The 23,454-nt window shown below is 52.1% G+C and overlaps 1 protein-coding gene across 1 annotated transcript in view; it reads left to right on the plus strand.

The window, feature by feature from the left end:
• ATG2A (autophagy related 2A) overlaps positions 1–22,678 on the plus strand; it is a 39,903-nt gene extending 17,225 nt beyond the window's left edge. Inside the window, exons 16-42 of the mRNA XM_077327466.1 lie at positions 2,224–2,326; positions 3,046–3,208; positions 3,349–3,491; positions 4,593–4,741; positions 4,987–5,144; positions 5,505–5,655; positions 6,104–6,297; positions 6,852–6,932; positions 7,182–7,288; positions 7,651–7,743; positions 8,221–8,291; positions 8,428–8,504; positions 8,726–8,896; positions 9,056–9,182; positions 9,568–9,782; positions 10,594–10,823; positions 10,924–11,059; positions 11,862–12,059; positions 12,922–13,023; positions 13,357–13,441; positions 13,582–13,717; positions 13,834–13,906; positions 15,161–15,243; positions 20,147–20,268; positions 20,417–20,571; positions 20,851–21,006; positions 22,018–22,678. Of these exons, the coding sequence (XP_077183581.1) occupies positions 2,224–2,326; positions 3,046–3,208; positions 3,349–3,491; positions 4,593–4,741; positions 4,987–5,144; positions 5,505–5,655; positions 6,104–6,297; positions 6,852–6,932; positions 7,182–7,288; positions 7,651–7,743; positions 8,221–8,291; positions 8,428–8,504; positions 8,726–8,896; positions 9,056–9,182; positions 9,568–9,782; positions 10,594–10,823; positions 10,924–11,059; positions 11,862–12,059; positions 12,922–13,023; positions 13,357–13,441; positions 13,582–13,717; positions 13,834–13,906; positions 15,161–15,243; positions 20,147–20,268; positions 20,417–20,571; positions 20,851–21,006; positions 22,018–22,254 (3,716 nt within the window). The 3' untranslated portion in view covers positions 22,255–22,678. The remainder of the gene's footprint in view (positions 1–2,223; positions 2,327–3,045; positions 3,209–3,348; positions 3,492–4,592; positions 4,742–4,986; positions 5,145–5,504; positions 5,656–6,103; positions 6,298–6,851; positions 6,933–7,181; positions 7,289–7,650; positions 7,744–8,220; positions 8,292–8,427; positions 8,505–8,725; positions 8,897–9,055; positions 9,183–9,567; positions 9,783–10,593; positions 10,824–10,923; positions 11,060–11,861; positions 12,060–12,921; positions 13,024–13,356; positions 13,442–13,581; positions 13,718–13,833; positions 13,907–15,160; positions 15,244–20,146; positions 20,269–20,416; positions 20,572–20,850; positions 21,007–22,017) is intronic.
• The last annotated feature ends 776 nt before the right edge of the window (positions 22,679–23,454 follow it).

Here is a 23,454-nt window from a genome sequence, read left to right on the forward strand (position 1 = left end):
TCTTCGTTTGTGTCTTCTGTTCTTCGCCATGTTATTGTTGGCCTTCCTGGATGCATCTTAGCAAGGAAGCCACAGGCCTAGCAGAGGAGCTGAGAAAAGTTGCAACTGAGGAAGTTTCAGCTTCCCCCTGCAATCAGAAGCATGATTAAAAAAAAAATCATAGCGATATGTTGGGATGAGTGCTTTGAGGAGAGAGAAAGATCGATTAAACCGTTGTTGGGGAAGAATGAACTTATAAATTTAAACCAAGATTTATCTTTCTTATTCTCCGCTCCATTTTTGATTTTGATAGCTTCGATTCAAGTTTTCCGAATTATGTGGCAGAAAAGGAGTAGGAAGGAGACTGGCGGCAGGCTTTTTGAACTGGATGACGATTGTAATAGAAAATGGCGGGTGAGGTCTGGCCACAACCAGGGTCAAGTTTCTTGCTTATAGCTTTTGTAGAGGATGTAGAGCAGGGGTAGTCAACCTGGGGTCCTGGCATGCTGGCAGGGGCTCATGGGAATTGTAGTCCATGAACATCTGGAGGACCCCAGGTTGACTATCCCTGATGTAGAGGATGGATTCACTCATTAGAATTGATGCTTGATGTAGCTCAGTCAACCATCTCCCCTCTCTGCGGGCTCTTGCTGGACGTAACACTTGTTGTTGTGGCAGATGCATTTGGTTTGTGGGGTCAGGTTTAGATTCTTGATTTCTCTTAAGGATGTATTCCTGGTAGGAAGTACTGCATTTTAAGGAAAGATCACTATTGGTTGGTTTACTGTACACTTGAGTGTCTGGTCTTAGAGCCAAATTGGTGTAGTGGTTAGGAGTGCAGACTTCTAAACTGGCGAGCCAGGTTTAATTCCCCACTCCTCCCCCACATGCAGCCAGCTGGGTGACCTTGGGCTCGCCACGGCTCTGATAAAGCTGTTTTGACCGAACAGGAATATCAGGGCTCTCTCAGCCTCACCTCCCTCACAGGGTGTCTGTTGTGGGGAGAGGAAAGGGAAGCCGAATGGAAGCCGCTTTGAGACTCCTTCAGGTATAGAGAAAAGCGTTGTATAAGAAACAACTCTTCTTATTTTTTTCCCATTGGTGAGTGAGAACAGGGAATGGAAAGGGTGTCTGAATTTCTAAAACTGTTGCATGTGCTTTTCATCATAGGGTGGAGGTCGCTAAGAACTATATTGGATTCTTCCAGTCTTTCCTTTACCCTGTCCAGGTTTACTGAGTTATCACTGAGTTATAACTGCCAATTTGTAGGTGGGCTCTTTGTGGGAGTTTATACCATAATAAATCAGGTATAAAATGGGGAGGTGCAGAGAAAAGGAGTATAACTGTCTTTATTCTGTGCAGGGTAACTTGGTTGGGTGCTGTATAGTTAGTAGAGCCAGTTTGGTGTAGTGGTTAGGAGTGCGGACTTCTATTCTGGCATGTCACGTTCGATTCTGCACTCCCTCACATGCAGCCAGCTGGGTGACCTTGGGCTCGCCACGGCACTGATAAAACTGTTCTGACCAAGCAGTGATATCAAGGCTCTCTCAGCCTCACCCACCCCACAGGGTGTCTGTTGTGGGGAGAGGAATGGGAAAGTGACTGAAAGCCGCTTTGAGCCTCCTTCGAGTAGGGAAAAGCGGCATATAAGAACCAACTCTTCTTCTAGTATTAATCATTCAACCATCTCTCTCCCCCCTTCATTAGGTTCGACAGGCCTTTTAAGACTGTTTATATTGGCATTCATCAAATTAGCTTCCAGAAGATAGCACAATATGTTTTATCCTGGAAGGCATCAGATGATTTTGGCTACCTTAAAACTTTTGACTCTTAAACTGCAGTGATGTTTTGCCATTAGATGGCCTTTATACTTTTGCTGCTTTTTTTTAATATTGACTATCACTGGGGGTTTTTCTGTGTGTGTGTAAACCAAATGCTCTTTTTGTTTTAGGAATTTTAACTAGCTACTGTGGTTGGCAATACAATTTTCTTTTTCTTTTATTTATTATTTCGGCCATCATTCAATAGAAAGGAGGGGGCTGACCAGTTGGCCAGTAAGGAACTGGAGATTAGATACCTGGGAGTGGATGTCCATATAAATGATGGCAGCCATGTCAAAGTTCATGCCTCAAAGAGTTGAATGGAAAGTCTGAGGAAGGCCCTTGGTTTGGAAGGGGGGAGGCAGTAGCTTTCTTGCCATTGATGACCCAGAGGGGATGTGACCCTTGCCCTTGCTGTTTGTAGGTGTGTATGAAGATGGCGAGAAGCTGTCGGTGCCCTGCTTCCGGGTTGGCAAAGCCCCCAACTTGTTGGCCAGAGGGACAGAGAAAAAATACGTCCTCCCAAAGTAAGTTTGGCTTTTGTGTCCCCCTCTGAGCAACAGCTTGTGGGTACAGCTTTGTGTTCACATTTCATAAAATCATAGAGTTGGAAGGGACCTACATGGCCATCTAGTACAACCCCCTGCAGAATTTAGGAAATTTACCACCACCTGCCCACCTACAGTGACCCCAATTCCATGCCTGGATGATGCCCCCCTCCCCCCCCCAAAAAATAGAATCCCTGGCCAGGCTGGTCAACAGTATTTCATGAACAATAGTATTGTTACAGAAGGACACCACAGGACTTGCACCTCTTACTTAGTCTATGTCATAAGCACATTGTTCAGGTGCTGGAATGTGCTCCCGTGGAGTACAGAGATGCTACAAAGTCTTATGCTGATGATAGCATCATTTCAGTAAAGATCCAGAGTTTGTTCACAATGCAACTGGGGCAGTCTTGAAGCTTTTTAAGGAAACAGGATTCAAAATCTGTTGGGGTTAAGGCACAAGGGATGGAAGCTGTAGGAAATCTGCCGGCTCCAACTGATGCTCCTTCTTTGAGAGTGGTCCAGGGGATATTAAAGATGGCTTGGGATGTTGCCCTGGCTGCTTAGGGTAGGAAGGAGGTGTTTTGCCCAGTCCCTCTGTGTTCTCCAGCGGGGCTCCATGTTTCCTTCAAAATGCGTGAAATTGAACCACCATGAATATCCCGGCACCCTGTCCAGTGCTGTTTTCTCCCCGGCAGAATCACTCTGACCCTCCACCCCCAGGCTAGTGACCCCCAGTGGGACTTGAGCCTCACAAAGGCCGAGGAAATGGAGCTCTCGTCAGCAGAGAGTCCCTGCGAGTTGAAGCAGCCCGAGCCTTCCCCCTTCTCCTCCAAACGGACCATGTACGAGACCGAGGAGGTGAGTGGTCAGGGATTGGGCGTGGTGCTCAGTAGGTGCCAGCTATGCCCTCCTGGGCCCATTCTTGTTTTCCAAGTTTCCCTGGTGACCCATTCCTGCCCGCTGTTGATTCATCTCTCTTCTAATCTTCCTTCTTCTAGATGGTAATCCCTGGCGATCCAGAGGAGATGGCCGAGTTCCAGGCCCAGACAATGGCAGCCTCCCAGTACGCCCTAGAGGTCACATTCCCCACCGCACACATTTTCCTCCCCAGCAAAGAGTTCTATGAGAGCATTTACAACAGGTCAGAATCCTTACTCTGCAAGGCAGGGTGGGGTAGGCTGGGCCAGCAGGAGTTGCTAGGCAGCATTGGGCAAGCTCTGTGTCCCCCTTGAAGCCCATGAAGTGGTTTCTTCTGGTGCCAGGTGGCTGGGATGCATGGGTGGGGGAGAGTCACTGTCTGTAGAGTGGGGTCCACTTGCTCTCCTATCCCGTTTCTGGTGACAGAGGGATGGGGTGTAAGTTGGAAAGGGAGTGCGCCAAAGCAAACCTTTACACACATTTTGGGGTCCTGAACAAATTTAGAGTCCAGCAGCACCTTTAAGACCAACCAGGTTTTATTCAAGGTGTGAGCTTTCGTGTGCATGCACACTTCCTCAGATACAATGTAATGGAGTGGAAGTAATCGGTTCAGACTTATAGATGGAGTTGAGAGGGCAAGTTAACATCCAGCATCATGAAATTGCCCAGGTATAGAGGAAAAGACAGCAATTAGGATTTGTTGGCATTTACCTGCATTTGAATGGCATGGGAAAGGTTTGGTCCCAATAAAAAATGCTAATATCTACATAAAGAGAATAATGACTATCTAAAATGGTAAAGGTAAAGGTATCCCCTGTGCAAGCACCGGGTCATGTCTGACCCTTGGGGTGATGCCCTCCAGCATTTTCATGGCAGACTCAATACGGGGTGGTTTGCCAGTGCCTTCCCCAGTCATTACCGTTTACCCCTCAGCAAGCTGGGTACTCATTTTACCGACCTCGGAAGGATGGAAGGCTGAGTCAACCTTGAGCCAGGCTGCTGGGATCGAACTACCAGTCTCATGGGCACTACCACTCTGCATGACTGCTGCCTTGCCACTCTGCGCCACAAGATGCTCTAATAACTATCTATTTGGATGCTATACTCTGAACTAATTATTTCCATTCCGTGACATTGTATCTGAGGAAGCGTGCATGCACATGAAAGCTCATACCTTGAATAGAACTGTGTTGGTCTTCAAGATGCTACTGGACATCTTGGGTCTGCTGCTTCAGACCAGCACGGCTACCCACCTGAATCTGTTTCGTGGTCCCATGATGCTGAGAGTTGCGGAGGCTGATGCTTGCTGTTCTTCCTTCTGCAGGATCAATAATGACCTTTTGATGTGGGAGCCCTACAGCCCTCCTCCAAGCCCCTCCGGTCCCCTGGGGGGCCATGTGACTTCTACAGCTGCTGAGGCATCCCCCCGCTGGCAGGAGAATTTCAAGATGTGCAAGTCGGCCTTTAAACTGGGTAAGGAATGGTGGTCCCGCACCTGGTGGGAAGTGGGGGGGGACACTTCAGGGCTGGAGAACGGCTCTCGGCATGGGTATGTTGCAGCTCTGACTGCTGTACAGCCATACTGAATGTGGCTGATTATCTTCCTAGCATGGAGTTCAGGAGACTCCCCCACCAAGGATAGGGCAGCACTCTGGAGGCACGTATTTGGGGTGGGGCCGGGAAGGAAACGTCATTCTTTTCAAATCGTACTTTCCCAGATTCAGACTCGGAGGACGAGGACTCCCATTTCTACTCGTCGGACGAGGCAGCCACCCAGCGGAAGATGGGGGAGCAGAGGAACCCGTTCCTCCAGAGCTGCGTCTCCGTCGTGCTCCGGGTGGGGAAGGGGCGGGTCACTGCTCTGTGTGATGCCAAGGTAATGGTGGCAGCATTTAGGGAGAAAAGATGAGTTTGCCTGCACCGCTCCCAACTGGCCACTCTTCTGGACTTGAGGGTTGGTGAGGGAAGGGGGTGGAGAAGAGTTGATCACTTTTGGGCATCTGCTTGGGAAGGAGGTTTGGAAAGCCACAAGTGGGCTAAGCAGGCATGCTGGTTCCCAGATATTGGAGGCTGAATTGCCCGGCAGAAAGAGTTATTAGAATCTCGGTGAACTTGGAACAGCCCCACCACTGCTTCTCGTCCAGGGGAAGAAGGAGCACTGCATGGCCTTGACAGCCTTTCAGAAGTCCCTTGGGCTCTCCCGTACCTCAAGCCAGGATTTTTTGCTCTCTTGCAGGGCGAGGGCAGTAAGAAGCTTGAGGGCTGCCACGGAGAGCTGGTCTTGGACGTGGAGAGCGGCAGCCTGTTCAGCGTCTCGCGGTACAAAGGCCACGAGGACCTCGGCTACTTCTGCATTGAGTCAGAGAAGGTCGCGCTCTATCACAAAGGTACAACTCTGCAGTGGAGCGGACTGAGAGGAAGGGGGAGCTCTGGGGGTTTTCCGCTTTCTCTGTGGCAGCCCACGGGCATGTGAATGCGCTAGGGACACCGAGGCAGTAGGTTAGGCTCTCCTACAGCCCCTTTGCGATGTAGAAGGAACTGGGAAGGGGGGGGTCTGGTCAGTCTTTAGTCTGGTCAGTCACCCATGATTATATGATGTTTCTCCAGAATGAGAAAGCTTTTCCCCCCACCACCTCGTGGCTCCACTTCCTTTGCCGTTAACCTGAATCCCACCTGGAGATTCATGCAGCTCCTGGGATACGCTGAAAACTGTTTGTGGGATGGGAAGAGTGCTATGGGGAGGGAAGGGGTTTTTGTTCTTTTGAGTCGCCATTGACCCGGGGAAGGCTGTAGATTCTGACACAGGCGTCTAACTTTGGACACCTTCCTTTGCAGCTGTGGTTGAGGACTACCTCATGGGCGATCACCTGGAAATCCCCAACTTTTTACCTCCCGAGGGGCTCAACCCCACCATCTACGCCTCCCAGGAGGGCACCATTGCTTGGCCTGCGGGGGCCAAGAAAGAGGGGCCTGTAAAGATGCTCTCCCTGGCTATCCAGATCAATCTGGACTTGGAGAAGAACATCAAGGTAACCTGGTAGTTGTGGCTTTTCTGGAACCATCCTCCCTCGTGAAGATTGCAGCCAGGGTCATTTTTGTCCTGTTACCCAAACACTTGGATCTGCTTGCCGTTGAGGTGGTCTTCCTCTTTTAAATTGCACGGGGTACTTTAGAGCAGGGGTAGTCAACCTCTGGTCCTGCAGATGGTCATGGGCTACAATTCCCATGAGCCCCTGCCAGCGTTTGCTGGCTAGGGGCTCATGGGAATTGTAGCCCATGAACATCTGCAGGACCACAGGTTGACTACCCCTGCTTTAGAGACCATTACCACTCCAGATAAGTTAGATAAACATTCTCGGGAGAAGGCTACCACATCATTTTTAAAAGGGGGACGTTGTCTTAATTCTTCTCCTTTCCACACTTCCACCCACCCTCCATGGGAGCTGGTTAAAGAAAAAAGCCTGCAAAGTGTAGCTCGCCAGCAGCCATCCTTAGCTAAAGCATGTTAAAAGGGTGCTTCAATGGGGAACGGCTGCATGTGTGAACACGGCCTGAGATCCTGTTTCTTGCATGGCTTTTACAGGAATTTCTGGTGACGCTGCGTCTGGAAGGAGCTACCATGCGGCATCACATGGCTCTCACCCACCAGAGCTGGTACACACAGGTGGGGTCCGTTCTCCCCTCCCCCCCGAAAAAATTCTGTAGAAGATCTGCAGGACTTTGAGTGCATGCCCCTCCATGGTGAGGGGCCAAGCAAGATGTGGGAGTCAGTTGGTGCATTTCTGACTGGCCCTGCTCTCACCCCCTGTGAGCTCTTGGTGATTGGAGGGCTGTCAACAGGCAAAGGCCTTTGGATGGAGGAAGGAGGATGTCTTCCCCATCATGCTTACTCTTTGTACATCTGTCCCTGCAGTTAATTGACTTTCTAGATGTTCTGGATGACCCCATCCTGGGCTTTGTGCCCCCCACAGTCATCACAGTACTGCACACCCACCTCTTCAGCTGCGCAGTGGATTACAGGTTGGAAGAAGAGGCAGGAGCAGGGTTGCTTGTGGTGTGGGGGGAGGCACTTCTGGAATATTGAGCTGAAAATGAATGTGGGGTGGTTGACAATTAAGGTGTAGGAATTTGGGACTTCTGCTAAGGATGGTTGTGCTCCCCCACCACCAGCAGAAGCAGCACTTGTCCTGGAAGGCATGAAGTACCCCTGGTTCCTTTTAGAGACCAGCCATTTTAGCATAGCAGGAGAGTGGAGACTTTAGCTTCTTCCCTACAATGCATAGAAGTAGGGATAGTCCAAGACTGGCTGCTGCATGAAGGGTCCGGGTGGGGTCTGCCTGGCCCCCTTCCTCCGTGCTCAGTTCTGCCTTCTCCACCCACAGGCCTCTCTACTTACCCATCCGGGTCCTCATAACAGCTGAGACCTTCACGCTTTCCAGCAACATAATTGTGGACACGTCCGTCTTCCTCCTCCGGTGGGTCTCACTCTGCCCCTGGTTAATTTTTGCTCCTGGTGCTGTGTTGTCTTTTTGGGGAGTCAAGCTGGGACTTGCCCCGATTTTCTATTGGTGGGAGGAGAAGAGTGAGGATTTTCAGCTCCCTGCAAGTCATTAACATGCTGGTTGTATTGACCATGGGTGGTGTGTAAGACCAGACTCTGCCCCTGAAGCCGCTTCCTGCTGAGCCCAGAACATTTTTGCAGCAAAGTCAGTCTTGCGTGCTCTGACCTGTAGCAGCTCTCCAATGTTTCAGGTGATGTGAAAGATTCCTACCCATTACCTAATCCTTTTAAGAGGAGAAGCTGAACCTGGAACCTTTTGGCATGATCCACTGCCCTGCTCACCCCTCCACATTGCCCACTAACTATCAAATCAGGAAGAGGCAGTGCAGCCATGATCTCTGGTCCCCAAGAAAGCGGAAGACTCTGACTGGCCCTTTTGTTACCTCACCAGGTTTATTTTGGATGACTCTGCCATTTACCTGTCAAACAAATGTGACTCGGAGGGGGGAGACTTGCGGAAAGGTAACGCGAGCTCTTATAGATGGGTTGGACTTCCAGGCATGTTGTTGTCCGTCTCCCCTTCTCTTCCCACGAATTTGGAGGGGGAGCCCTAGAGACTTGTGCATGTTGGGAATTCCGCCTTCTGTCTTGCTCTCAGATTACGTGTGTGTGGTAGATGTGGATCTGCTGGAACTGGTGATCACCACGTGGAAGGGAGCCACAGACGGCAAACTGGTGAGTGATCAGAGCCCTTGTTCTACCCTTTGTATGCTTCCCAGTCTCCCTTAAGCAGCAGACTGGGGCGGAAGACTTGGCGTCCACGGAGTCCTACGTCACCCAGGCTGGGTTAACAAAAAAGGAAAAGGGAGCTTTGAAGGGCTGCATCACTTATCCTCTCGTGATAAGAAAGAAAAAAACTGGCTGGCCTTTGACACCCTTCCCCCTCCTCGGCACAGACCCGGCCGCTGTTCGAGCTTCGCTGTTCCAACAACGTGGTTCACGTGCACACCTGCGCGGACTCGTGCGCGGCACTCGCAAACCTCATACAGTATGTGGTGAACAACGGCGACCTGCACCCACCCCCTCGGCATGACAGCCCCACGGAAATCGCCGGCCAGAAGGTGCAGGTGAGCGTGGAGTACGGAGCAGAGCCTCCGTTAATAAAGCTGGGGCTTGGGCCTGCAGACTCAGTCCCTGCCAGTGGCACCAGTGAGGTACAGTGTTTTGCTCTTCCTAGCAAAACAACTCCCCTGCCATTCTGAACCTTGCGCCTCTTCTTGTGCCAGCTGTCCGAGAGCCCAGCCTCACTGCCCCCCTGCCCCCCTGTTGAGACTGCAGCCATTAACCAACGAGATCTCACCGACGCCCTCATTGACACGGAGCGGAGCCTCCGGGAGCTGTCTGCTGAGTCTGGTAAGGGTGTGTGTGCAGTTCTGGCCGCCTGCCTTGTAGTTCTGACTCTTCTGGGGTCCTTTCTCTTCTTTTGCTTTACCAAATGAATGAATCATTAAAAATGTTGTACGTGAATAAAGCCCCCTGCTTGAACTTGAAAAGCTTCTCGGTGCTTCTTGTTGCTGAAGATTTTCATGATTCAACAAGGGTGGCTTTTTCAGATTACGTAGTATCGCATTTGGGTTCTGGACCACCTCTCCTCATTTTGCATGGTGGGCTCTTCAGTTTTCAAGATGCTGGGAGGTTTTTGAGCTGGCTGTTGTGTGGGTGTGGTATGGCTGGACCTTATTGTCTAGGCAGGGCTGAGCAAAGGGTGCCCATGTCTAAGCGTGCCCCTTTTTTCCAGGTGACTGCGGGTTCAGGCGGCAATCCTCTCCAGTCTCTGTGTACCTGTTCCCGGGGGAGAAAGGGGCTGCGGTCAAGGGCAAAGCCCCAACCCCACCACCTGCTCCTGAGGGGAAAGGGCTGGATCTCAGCCCCTCAGAGGACAGCGAGGGCGAGAGTGAGGCCACAGACACGGACGACTTCTGCATCTTGGACACCCCAGGAACAGGCATCCCAGTAAGGGTGTCTTCCTCACTGTATTGGGGGGGGGGGGGGCAAGCCACTAGCCAGGAGTGGGAAAACTGGCTTTCCAGGTGTCCATGGACTACAGTTCCCACAAACTGCTGTCAGAGCCTCCTGGGAATTTTAATCTGTTTTGGTACAGGAAATGGGATCTTGCATTTTAGGAACTCTGCCTCACAAAGAGAGTAACTCCAGCAATCCTACACAGCTTGGAAGGTCCTTTTCCTGTCATTTGCGGCAGATTCAAGAACAGAATATATTAGATACATACTTTTGGTGGGCATGGGCCAGAAGATTGGGCTGGTAAAGGGGCCATAAGCCGTAGCTGGTTTAGATGTTAGGAACTGTCTTTCTCAGCAAGTCATGCAGGCAGCTTACACATTCCATAAAGAGCAAAATTCGAATTCAGTCGCACCTTAGTGACCTGCAGGATTTCTGGGATGTAAACTTGGATAGTCAAAACTCTTGATATCTTAGAATCATAGAATCATAGAGTTTGAAGGGGCCATACAGGCCATCTAGTCCAGCCCCCTGCTCAACGCAGGATCAGCCCTAACCATCCTAAAGCATCCAAGAAAAGTGTGTATCCAGCCTTTGCTTGGACTGCTTGAAGACTTCTGGGTCTCTTAAAGTGTTACCGAACCCGAATCTTGCTCTTCAACTGTAGACCAGCATGGCCGCCCACCTGAAAGATCCCTGGTACCGCTCTAGAAAATCGGCATCCAAGCGAGCCGGCTGTTGGGGGGCTCAGCTCAAGAGCGGTCTTGACTGCAGCCAGTGTGTCTGCTTGTCTCTGTCTCCATAGCCCCGGGACGGCGAGCCCCTTGTGACGAAGCTTTTGGAAGGGCCAGTCTGCATCCGGGAGGGCCACTTCTCCCGGCCGCTGGGCAGCACGGACCTGCTGAAGGCTCCCTCGCGCTTCCCGATGCCCGAGAGCCGTGTCATGCTGCGCGAGATTTCTGTGGTCTGGCATCTCTATGGCGGCAGAGACTTCGGGGTTGGGCGCTCAGCCTCCGGTCACATCCATTCGCCCAGGTGAGAGCATGGGCGCTTACATCATTGTGCATGCAGCTGGTGGTCTCCATTGTCCATTGCTCAGCTCTGACCCTTCTGCCCATCTTCTCCACAACTTCAGAGCCAAGCCATCTCTCTCCAGTGCCCGCTCCTCCCCTTCCCGCTCCTCGGTCACCAACCGGCCGCAGAACACCTGGCGGGCCCAGGGAGGCACAGGCCGGATTCATGACCTGCTAATGGAGATCCAGCTGACAAAAGTGAGTGCTGGAGGAGGGGAATGCGGGGAAGGCCTGCCCATCACCCCTGAGTTGTTAATGAAAGGCCTGCCTACTCAGAAGGCCTTTGGCCCAAAGGAGGTCTTGTGAGAACCAGCAGAGTGTCAGGGTATCTGCCTGGGATTTGAGAGATCCAGGTTCACTCTGTTGGGTCAGCTCTCTGGACGACTTTGTCTCTCTAAACCAGGGGTAGTCAAACTGCGGCCCTCCAGATGTCCATGGACTACAATTCCCAGAAGCCCCTGCCAGCGAAAGCTGGCAGGGGCTTCTGGGAATTGGAGTCCATGGACATCTGGAGGGCCGCAGTTTGACTACCCCTGCTCTAAACCTTATAGGGTTGCCAGATCTGGGTTGGGAAATACTTTTGGAGACCTTGGGGGTGGAGCTGGGAGCAGGTGGGATTTGGGGAGGGGAAGGACCTCAGTGGAGTCTGATGGAGTCCACCCTCCGAAGCAGCCGTTTTCTCCGGGGGAACTGATCTCTTTAGTCTGGAGATGAGTTATAGTTACAGGCGGCCTCCAGTTCCCACCTGGGGACTGGCATCCCTACAGCCTCACCTGAATAAAACGGAGGAGAGGAAGAATATGGTCAACCGTTTTTGGTCGCTGCTGGGCAGAAAAGTGGGATAATAAACGTAATGAAATGAAATGGTGGGGCAACCATGAGGAGCACCTTTCTGTGTCCCTGCAGCTGTCTGCAAATGCTGTGGAGGGGAGATGGATGGCACATCTAGCTGCATCTCTCCCCCCTGCCGGCAAGGCATCATAATCCTTTCCTTTCTCAGGTGAGCTTTCAGCATGAAACGTACCCCACGGGCACCTCTGAGAAGCCAGCCCTGGAGCTGGGGGAGCAGCCCCTGGCCAGGCAGGTGTTCATCGTCCAGGAGCTGGAGATCCGGGACCGCTTGGCCTCCTCCCAGATCAACAAGTTCCTCTACCTGTACAGCAGCGAGTGCCTGCCTCGCCGCACCCACTCCAACATGGTACGCAATTTTAAAGGAGCAGCTCAGATTCTGATGTTGTGGGGATGGTCCATTGCTTTTGAGGACCGGCTGGGACAACCAATCAGGAGTGCTTCCAAGGTTCTGGAACTTGGCTTTGCCCAACCATGACACTGTTGGGTGACCGTGTTACCTCCACTGTTTGTCTGTGGGAAAGGGGGCCTTCCACACCCTTGCTTCAGGAACGTTGCCACCTGGCCTATTCAAACAATGGGTCCTCCTTGGGAAATCAGTGGCTGAGCTCACATTATGCAGCCTCCTGGTGAGGTCGTGAGGCAGCCCTTTCATCCTGGAGCACGCTAGTGGGAGCAAGAGTTACGAATTCCGGGTGGATCTCCGTTCCAAGAAAAGTGCAGGTCTGTGGTTAAAACATCCAGGAGTTTCATGTTTGAATACAAACATGAGGCAGTTTTCTCAGGATCTTGGCTCCCTTAAACCTGTCCTGCATGCTTGATGGGAGTTTGGGGGGTGGCAGAAAGCCCCATAAAGTCCCAGCCAAGTCATGGTGATCCCCACATGGCATTTTCCATTAAAGAGTAGTTCAGAGGCAGTTTGCCCTTGCAGCCTTTGCAGCCTTCCTTGGTGACCTCCCACCCAAGAGCTAACCAGGGCCAACCCTGCTTAGCTTCCAAGATCTGACAAAACAGAGCTAATCTGGGCCACCCAGGGTGCTGTTTGTCTCTGAAGTTGGGTCCTGTAGGTGTTTGAATAGTTGATGAGTTTCCTTGGCTCCCCCTGGCTGCTGCACCTGGCATGGCACTTGCTCCACAGGGGCATCTCTCACTGTCTGGCAAGGAGCCCAGGTGTGGCTCATCCCCTGGGATGCTCTGCCTCTTTCTTGCAGCTGACCATCAAGGCCCTCCACGTCTGCCCTGAATCCGGCCTGGGAGGCCCAGAGTGCTGCCTTCGAGTCTCACTCATGCCGCTGAGGTTGAACATTGACCAGGTACAGAACAGGAGGGATGCTGTCGCAAACGGGGAAGCGGAGCCAGCCCTTGCCAGTGGGCCGTGTTATCCCAGCAGGGAATGAGCATGCCTGTGGTGATGCTCCCCCAACATGTCTCTGACTGTGCCAGCCCAGTTGCCCCATTTGCATGTACAACTAACCTGGAAGGGGGGGGGGGGCAGAGGTTGTGGGCCATGAGCAACTCTAAATCCTTCTTCCTTTGTGTGGCTCTGGAGCCAGGCAGCTTTCCTCTGGCTGGAACTAGAGCGGGTGACTGGAGGTGTGTGTGTGGGGGGGATGAGACTCCCTTTCACTCCTCTGTTTCCTCTGCAGGATGCCTTGTTCTTCCTGAAGGACTTTTTCACCAGCTTGGCTGCTGGCATTAACCCCGTAGTGCCCTCCGAGGCTGGGCCTGAAGGTGAGTGGGGGCTAGCGGGCTGCCTTGGCCGGCTTTCCCGCCTTCTCGGTAGCACGGCTGTGGCCTTAGGGCAGATCTGTGTGAGGCCTGGCAGGAAAGCCCGTTCTTGGATGCTGCCCCTGTTCTCCTCTGACGCACAGGTCGCCCAGAGTCCCTGGGGAAGGAGCCCGAGGGAGCCGAGGGGGAGATGACGGCTTCGATGGAGACCACGTTCAGCGAAAACAGCTCCTTGTCCAACACCTCCTCTTCCTCCTCCGACCAGCCTGTCTACTTCCGGTGAGCAGTGGCTGAGGGGAGGGAGGGTGAGGCACTTTGGAGGGGGGGGGCAGAGGGTGAAGGGAGGCGGCTCTGCTGGGGAAGCTTCCTCTCACCTGTACGATTTCTGCCTGCAGGGAGTTCCGATTCACCTCCGAAGTGCCCATCTGGTTAGACTATCATGGGAAACACGTGACCGTGGACCAGGTGGTGAGTCGCTGAGCCAGAAGCTCCCTCTGTCACTGGGCCTTTTGGTGCCTGCTGACTTCCTGCTTTAAGGGGAAGAATCATAGAATAGAATTGAGTTAGAAGGGGTCACACAGGCCATCTGGTCCAACCCCACTGCTCATTGTAGGCTCACTGTGAGTAGGCAGGTCATATAATCATATCACAGAATCATAGAGTTGGAAGGGGCCATACAGGCCATCTAGTCCAACCCCCTGCTCAATGCAGGTTCAGCCCAAAGCATCCTAAAGCATCCAAGAAAAGTTTGTATCCAACCTTTGCTTGAAGACTGCCAGTGAGGGGGAGCTCACCACCTCCTTAGGCAGCCTATATCATAGAATAATAGAGTTGGAAGGTACCTCATGGGTCATCTAGTCCAACCCTCTGCACTATGCAGGACACTCTCAACCCTATCGCTCATCCACTGCAACCTGCCACCCCCTTGAGCCTTCACAGAATCTGCCTCTCTGTCAGATGGCTATCCAGCCTCTGTTTAAAAATTTCCAAAGATGGAGAACCCACCCCCTCCCGAGGAAGCCTGTTCCACTGAGGTCATTATAAATTCCTACATTGTGCAGGGGGCTGGACTAGATGACCCTGCAGAGTCCCTTCAACTCTGTGAAGATGATGAACAAGGGTTCCGCAAGCTCTCTAGAAAGTTCTTTGAGCTTTCTCAGGTGCACCCCTTCCGTCCTTAGGGATCTGAACTCATCCGGTGCAGACAGGTGCCTCTTGAGAAACTCAAATGGCATCGAACAAAGCTGATGTCAATACACCCAGTGGTTCCATGGTAGCCAAAGGAAGGGGCTTTGCTATCTTCTGTCCTCCTGGCCATGGCTCTCCTTGCCTTACTGCTGTGGGGAGCAGGAGAGAGGGGAAGGCCCAAGGTTGGGCTGGGGAAAGGAATTTTCTTATTTGAAAGAGGGCTGGTGCTAATTCTTGCTTGTGCAAACGTTCCTCCTAGCACCCCACCCCAGTGACTTCCAGTGTAGTTGATTAAGAGTGGGCAGCTTGTAATCTGGAGATCCAGGTTTGATTCCCCACTTCTCCACATGCAGCCAGTCGGGTGACCTTGGGCTAGTCACAGCCCTGTTACAGCTGTTCTTGCAGAGCAATTGTCACAGCTCACAGGGTGCCTGATGTGGAGAGAGTAAGGGAAGGCATTTGTAAGCCACTTTGAGGCTCCTCCTGATAGTGAAAAGCGTGGTATAAAAACCAACTCTCCTTCTCTTTCCTTAGGGCACTTTTGCTGGCATCCTGATTGGCCTGGCACAGCTGAACTGCTCCGAGCTTAAACTCAAGAGGCTTTGCTGTCGACACGGGTGAGGAGCTGGGAGAGGGGGAAGGGGAGGGGGAGACCAGGTCTCATTCTCGCTGTCAGGGTGACATGTCATTGCAGGAGCTGAGCTCTCTGCGTCGGCATGCCTGTGTGTGTACTGATACCCTCCCCGGCCTCCCATAACCACAAAACTTAATGTAGCCATAAGGGATTGTGTGCAGAGCCACTTTTTGGTCCAAACTATACATTTGGTCCAAACTATACTCGGCATTAGTTGACTTTCAGTCAACTATGTCAGTTTGATGAATAATAGCAAATTGTGTAAAACTCAGGGCTGGTTTATCCATATACCATGTGTTACGGGCCCTGTGTTACCAGGGGCCCTGCACGGTGCCTCCCTCCCCTTGGATCAAAGTCATAGCCTCTTCCCCCCCATCCCTCTTTAAGGACACTTGGAGTGACACCCTTTTCCACTCGGGTGGGGCTCTGCCCCTAGTCTGGCTGCTCCCACCACAGTTGTACTTTGCTTGGGCCCCGTGAATCCTTAAACTGTTACTGGTGTTACAGGCTTCACAAATCCGTGGTAAAGCTCTGGTGGTATTATCACTGCATGTGGCAATTTTCTAGAATAACAATGTATTTTAAAAGGCCCCTGCCCCAGGAGCTTGCAGTTAGAATTTCATCTACCAGGGAGACAGGGAGAAGGAAGGTCGGGATGAATGTGAGCAGGGAGTGCCCAGCAGCTGGCATGTCAGGTGAACATCTGGGAGATCCGAGTTCAGATCCCCACTCTGCCATGGAAGCTTGCTTGATCCCAGCACACACTCAGCCTAACCTACCTCACAGGGGTGTCATCGGGATAAAGTGAAGGAGAGGGGAGCGATGCATGCTGCTTTAGATCCCTATTTGGGGGAGAAAGGTGTGGATCAGTGAAATACAAATAAGAATGCAGTTACTTCCCCTGAGGTCACACTGCAGGTAGGGGGCTGAGTGAGAGCTGAATTGGATGGCAATAGAGATTCCTCCTCCTTGAGGGAGGGAGCAATGGAGCTGATGCAGATGCCTGACTCGGTGTTATGGCCTGGGTAATATGGAAGGAACTCAGAAGTTGAGCTGTACAATAAACGATGTAAAACTTGTTGATTATTTATTATAGTGCACAATTAAAAACAGAATTAAAACTTCATAAAAACTATACAGAACTAACAGCACATAAGACCAAATGCATTTCGACGCTACTGGTTCTTCCTCAGTGCTCAGAACTGTGATAATACACTCTATATAAAATACCTATATTAAACTCTTTATAAAGTGTAGCTTTTTTTGCCCCCACCTCATGAGAAGGAAGGACTCCCTGGAGAAGAGCCTAATGCTGGGAGCGATCGAGGGCAAAAGAAGAAGGGGACGACAGAGAATGAGGTGGCTGGATGGAGTCACTGAAGCAGTCGGTGCAAACTTAAATGGACTCTGGGGAATGGTAGAGGACAGGAAGGCCTGGAGGATCATTGTCCATGGGGTCGCGATGGGTCGGACACGACTTCGCACCTAACAACAACAACAACAAAGTGTAGCTGAGTGGTTGAATGGGATCTGTAAATTATGGCTCCCACCAATATAAAAGCTATCACACATGAGATATACTCTCACACAGAATTATATAATAGCGAGGAGTGGTGACCACAGGCACATATCATAGGAGGTGGTCTCCAAAAAGGATAAAATTTACATGTATTGGTTGGAGCCCTAATTTACAGATCCCATTCAACCACTCCGTTACACTTGATAAAGAGTGTATATAGATATTTGATATAGAGTGTATTATCACAGTTCTGAGCACTGAGGAAGACCCAGTAGGGTTGAAACGCGTTTGGTCTTATGTGCTGTTAGTTCTGTATAGTTTTTATGTAGTTTATATTCTGTTTTTAATTGTGCACTATAATAACTAATCAACAAGTTTTACATTATTTTATTATACAGCTCAGCTTCTGAGTTCCTACCTGTTAAGGTTGGGTTTTGTTCCTTTTTTGGTTTTGGTTTTGGGTAATATGGAAGGCAAATGAATGATAGAGTCAGCCTCGGAAAGACAACTGGGACTTAGCTAAATATTGAGTGTGATATTTTAAGTCCTAGCCTCTTGCGACTGACGGAAGGAACATCCTGTGCTGTGGAAAATGAGAGAGAAAAGTAACAATACAGTCCTGTGTGGAATAACTTGGCTTAGGCCGGAGCCAAGTTTACATAAGATTTGCACCGTAGGTCGCTATAGGAAAACTTGAATTCTTGCGTATTTGTTTCTCAAGGGACCGATAAAATTTTGGACTTTGCCAGGCAGAACTGTGGCCCTTTACTTGTGAGGAGGGCGACCCCACCCAGGATTACACCAGCTAGTGAATCTTTCGGCATTTGTACTGGAAATGCTGTGCCCAGTTATAGTGCCTCAGTGGTGGGCAGGGAGCTTAGACCCTGAATAGTATCAGATTTCCGCTATGGAAAAGTCAGCTAAAACTTGGACTGGGGCAATGTGCTTTCAGAACTGGAAGTGCCAGTCGTAGTGCGGCTTCTTTCATTCTGCTACTGCCAAAAGATTTCAGGAAGCCTTGCCTGCATTTTTTGCATCCAGAAGGTGGCTCACCTAAGAATGAAGGTGGCTCACCTAAGGCCATTAGGGAGCTAAAGCTGAGGGATCAGCTGTCAGGAATGGCAGCGGACAAACATTTTAGGATTCCACTTCAGTGCAGGGAGGTGGGCAAGGCCCCTGAATTCCAGTCTGGAAGTTAGTGTGGAAACAGGGCTTTGGATTGGAGGGGTATCATTTGCAAAAAGAACAGGCAGGCAGGACCTCTCAGGGTTAATGACAGTGAGGAGAATGTGTGGCTTAGGTGGAATTTAGATTCCCACAGAAGTCCTTTTATTGATGTTTAATTCCTCTTAACTGCCAGGATCAGTGGTTGTTGGCTAGTTACACTCAATTCGGTTAGACTGAAGAAGAAGAAGAGTTGGTTCTTATATGCCGCTTTTCCCTACCCAAAGGAATCTCAAAGTGGCTTACATTCGCCTTCCCTTTCCTCTCCCCACAACAGACACCCTGTGAGGTGGGTGAGGCTGAAATGGTCCTGATATCACTGCTCGGTCAGAGCAGTTTTCTCAGTGCAGTGGTGAGCCCAAGGCCATCCAGCTGGTTGCATGTGGGGGAGTGCAGATTCAAACCCGGCTCACCAGATTAGAAGTCTGCACACCTAACCACTACACCAAGCTGGCTCTTAATCAATGCTTAGTTACCCAGTACCCTTAATTTGGATATTTTCCCTGCCCTGGTATGATATGTTCAGCATGGGGAGCAAGCTGTGAGATAAGGTTTCAAAAAAAGCTCTTTCCAGTATGTCCTGTGAGGGTGGCCAGCCCGCATCCTCAGGGTCCTGAACTAAGCGGTAGGCCGGATAAGGAGTCCGGCTTGCAAAGGCTGAAAGAGGCTTTCTTCTTCCTGGCCTCCTCCCAGACAACACAGCAAGAGTGTAATCTTTCCTGCTATGTCTCCGGCAGAGGAATATATTATTTCAGTACTCACAAAGGAATCCTTTTATCAGGCAGTGCTCCCACCTGAGAGGCGGAGCTTGCGGGAGGGGTGTCTTGTAACCGTAAGCCACTCTCAAGCGGCCCAAGGAAAACGGGGCTTCTGAGAAGTTGAAATGGACCGTAAAGCCGAAGAGGGATGCTGAAAATGCCTTTCTTTAGGGAAAGAGCTTGCCAGTCCCTATCTTTAGAAAGCCGAAGGCGTGGAAATGAGTAGGCTCATCTTCCTGCTTCTGAATAATCCACTGCTGTGAATCAGCACTGTTATCACACCTCCGTGACTGGTGAATTTTACTCAATAGAATTGTGATGGTAGGAGATCTCCGTTCGGTGATGGGGAAAACATGAGCTGCTTCCTGACGTTGTTAAGGCCTCAGTCTCCGGAAACCTCTCCTCCCCCCTCCCCCCCCCCAGTGGCCATAGGCTTTTAATTAGCCTAGCCTGCAAAAAGGGTGGCATCCTGTCTTTGTGATAGTCTCATACAAGTGCTAAAAAGTTCTGAAACATTTATTTATAATTCAATTTCTAAGTCCGTCCCTCTCGGCCCCAGCCGTCTAGGGACAATGTACACCATTAAAAACGACAAGGATTAAAAATCTTGGCGAGCCAAAGATTAAAGTAGAACATTGTTGATGTGGGGGGAGGGGGGGAATGATGCTGTTAACAACTTTAGGTTTCTGGGGGAAGAGGATGGTGTGAACGAAGGAAATAAGTTTTGCCTGGAAAACTCCAATGGAGCCCATAAGTCATTGTCTAGGGCAGTGGTCCTCAACCTGCGGTCCGCGGCCCGGCGCCGGGCCACAGCTCCCTCTCCCTGCCCCCCCCCCCGCAGTAAAAAACTTCCCAGGCCGCAAGCTTGCGGCCCGGGAAGCTACTTACTGCGGGAGGGCGGGAAGAGGGAATCAGGGCCGGACTGCGCCCGTGCAGGCCGCGCCCGCGCGGCCCGATCCGCAGGCGTGGCTTCCGGGCGCGGGCTGATCCGCGGGCGCGGTCAGAAGCGTGGGCGTGGCCCGTGCGGGCGCGGTCCGATGCCCTGCCGGTCCCCGGCCTAATAAAGGTTGGGGACCACTGGTCTAGGGGGATTGTCTTCTGCCCTGAGGAGCCCAGGCTAGCCTGACCTCCTCAGATCTCAGAAGCTAAGCAGGGTCAGCCCCACTCAGTATTGGGAGACCAAGAAGTTCAGGCAGTGGCAAAACCGCCTCTGGGCATCTCTGGCCTTGAAAAAAACCCCTCAGGGTCACCATAAATCAGCTGTGACTTAATGATGGCAAGAAGGAAGTGGGGGTGGGATCTTGCACCCTTCTTCCTGTGTATGTGCTTGTGGGGGGTACTAATGGTCATCCACTCCCTCTGCTCTCCCATTCTCCCGCTTTAAGGCTCCTGGGGGTAGAGAAGGTAGTGAGCTATGCTCTGACGGAGTGGCTGACGGATATCCGCAAGAACCAGCTGCCCGGCATCCTGGGAGGCGTGGGGCCCATGCACTCCGTGGTCCAGCTCTGTAAGTTGCCCCTGGCGGAAACATCGAGCCCGGGAGGGCAGGGCAGCAGCAGCAGCTAGATCACTGGCTGTCCGCTGAATGTGTTTCAAGGGGGTGGCGAGGTTTGGGAAGTCTCCTTCTGACCAGCCCTTTCTCCCCCTGCCCCCAGTCCACGGCCTGCGCGACCTCTTCTGGCTCCCCATCGAGCAGTATCGCAAGGATGGGCGCATCATTCGTGGCCTGCAGCGTGGCGCCGCCTCCTTCGGCACCTCGACTGCCTCTGCCGCTCTGGAGCTCAGCAATCGCCTGGTGCAAGCCATCCAGGTCTGGGTTGAGTGGCGGTGGGGATGAAAGGGGGCTTCTGCATCTCTGGGGGGAGGGATCCACACCTTGTGTTTTCTGGGGCCGTGTCCAGCACTTGAAACTCGGAGCACAGCATTGTGCCTTTTCCGTCCTCCTCAAGCTGCCTTGATTTCTATACTAGACTGCCAGTCTTCAGGTCTGTCCGCTTCTCAACCAGGAAGGGAGCAGGCGGAGGGGGGGGGAATAGAACAGTTTGAAACGCTAACTTCACCGCCTATGCTCTCTTCTCTCGCTTTTCAGGCCACAGCGGAGACTGTCTATGACATCCTGTCCCCGACGGCCCCTCCTATGACTCGCACCCTTCTGGACAAGAAACACACCCGCAAGCTACGGCGTGGCCAGCAGCCGGCAGATCTGCGGGAGGGCATGGCGAAGGCTTACGACACTGTGCGAGAGGTAAAGACTCCCCCGTCCTGCCTCCACACCTACTCCTCAGCTTGCCACTCTGTGTGGGTGTCAGGCTGCAGGGGAAGTGGAGAGTTCAGGCCGGCAGAGTGGTCTTGTCAGCTGAAGGGCAAGGGGTGGTGGTGGTTGCAGGCTGTCACCAGCAAGTTTTTGTCCTACCTTGGACTGGCCTTCTGTGTGAAATGGGGTGGTGGGGGAGTTACCCAGTCTTTTAGGCATCTTTTTAGCTCTCCCTTCCTAACTTCCTTTGTAATGCCGTCAGATGTGGGGAGACTCTGGGGCACAGTGGGATTCCTTAATTTGTAGCACTGTAACGGTAATGACTGGGGAAGGGAATGGCAAACCACCCCGTGTTGAGTCTGCCATGAAAAAGCTAGAGGGCATCACCCCAAGGGTCAGAAATGACCCGGTGCTTGCACAGCGGATACCTTTATCTTTACCTTTAACTATTATTTTATTCCAACAAAAATCAGAGTCGCACCTTTAAGACCAACAAAGATTTATTCACGGTGTGAGCTTTCAAGTGCATTTAAGTGTGAGCTTTCAAGTGCATTTAAATGTCTGAGGCTGAGTGCCTGCACTCGAAAGCTCCCGCCTTGAATAAATCTTTGTTGGTCTTAAAGGTGCTACTGGACTCTGATTTTATTGTGCTACTTCAGACCAACACGGCTACCCACTTGAATCTGTTATTATTAATTAGTAAACTTCTATTCCGTCTTGTCACGGCTGACTCAAGGTGGATTAGAACTAGCCCCCCCCCCCTCCAGTGCACCAGGAGGGAAGACAGCACAGTAGTCTTGTTAGATCTCCGAAGCTTAGCAGGGTCGGTGTGTAGATGGGAGACTCCCAAGGAAGGCTCTGTGGAGGAAGGCCATGGCAAAAGCACCCCTGCTGCTCACCTGCCTTGGAAGTCTCTCGCGGGGGATGCTGCCACTTTGCTAGCCCCCCCTGCCTTCCTTCCTTCCTTCTCTGCCATGGCGTCCTGTTCTCTTTCTTCTCCAGGGAGTCATTGACACGGCCCAGGCCATCTGTGACGTAGCGACCCGCGGCCACGAGCAGAAGGGCATCACGGGCGCAGTGGGAGGCGTCCTGCGGCAGATCCCGCCCACGGTGGTGAAACCGCTCATCGTGGCCTCGGAAGCCACCTCCAACCTCCTGGGGGGGATGCGCAACCAGATCAAGCCCGACGCTCGCAAGGAAGAGTCTCTGAAGTGGCGATCGGAGGACACCCAGGAGTGACGGGCCCCACGGAACCCCATGGACCCGGACCCGGGCGTATCGGGGGCCGGGGGGCTGTGCCTCTTAATTCGCCAGGCGTCACACAGCCATCAAGCGGCACAGCTCCCCTTCCTCCATCTCGGCACATGAAGGACTGTTGAGGGGGGCAGGGACAGGGACAGGGACAGGAGAAGAGCATCTCTGTTGGCAAAAATTGAGGGGGGGGGTTGCTTATAGCCCAACTTGCACAAGGTATCTGGGGGGAGGGGCCAACTCCCCCCTACACTCATGTGGCTTCAGTCTTATTTTTGTACTTTTCAGAAGTAAACTTCTGCCCTCCAGCTGGTGCATGACCTGCAGCTGCTCTCCTCCCCCCCCTCATCAAAGAGGGCAAGGAAGAAGGGAGGAGAAACAACTGAACAATTAAAGGACAATGTGGACTTGTTCTCAGCTCCTCGTGTGGTTGGATTGGAGGGGGGGGGAAAGGTGCTTGAGTGGTGGGGCAGGGCTCTCCTTTGTCACGCCTTCTGGTACAGCGAACTGTTCTGGTGCTCTTGGCCAGGGGGAGGCCGCCCAATCCAGAGATATGCGGCAGGGTCTTTCCGTGGGGCCACCCCCGCGCAGCGTCAGGGGCCTGATTCTTTCCCAACCATGGAAAAGCCAAGCTGAGAACCAACAGGAACGTTGAGATGGGGGGAAAGAGGAATGAAGATGGGGAATGAAGTGTTTAGGCAGCAAAAGAGTAATTCAGGCAGGTCTGGGGGGAGGCAGGAAGGTGGCAATTAGCACCATGGCGGGGGGGGGGGGGGTGGCCCATGCTGGGAAGAGACCCGCAATAATATTTTTCCTTGCATCGGGTTGTGGAAGGAACACCTTGGGAGCCAGGCTGGAGCTCTCTCTGTGTCCTCTAGGGGGCGGCAGAGTGGGGTGATGAGATTCTGATTTACTAATGGATGGAAAAGGGAAGGCTTCCTTCTTGTGGAGGGAAAGGGGTCTGGCCCAGCAGGCATTGTGTTCCAGGGGAGCAAGCAGCAGAGTGAGACTCCACACGCAAGACTGAGCTGTGCCCTCCTTCCCAGCACCGCTCGATGGTGCTAGTGCCGCCTCCTCTCGGTTCCTCTGAAGCCCAGCTGCAGTCCTAGAGAACTTGGGGAGCCAGATACTCCTTTTCTGAGCTCAGTGTCCCCAAAGATAAAAGCCTGGTGCTCAAGTGCGTCATCC

This window comes from Paroedura picta, chromosome 1 (genome assembly GCF_049243985.1).
Source record: "Paroedura picta isolate Pp20150507F chromosome 1, Ppicta_v3.0, whole genome shotgun sequence".
Classification (NCBI taxonomy): Eukaryota; Metazoa; Chordata; class Lepidosauria; order Squamata; family Gekkonidae; genus Paroedura; species Paroedura picta.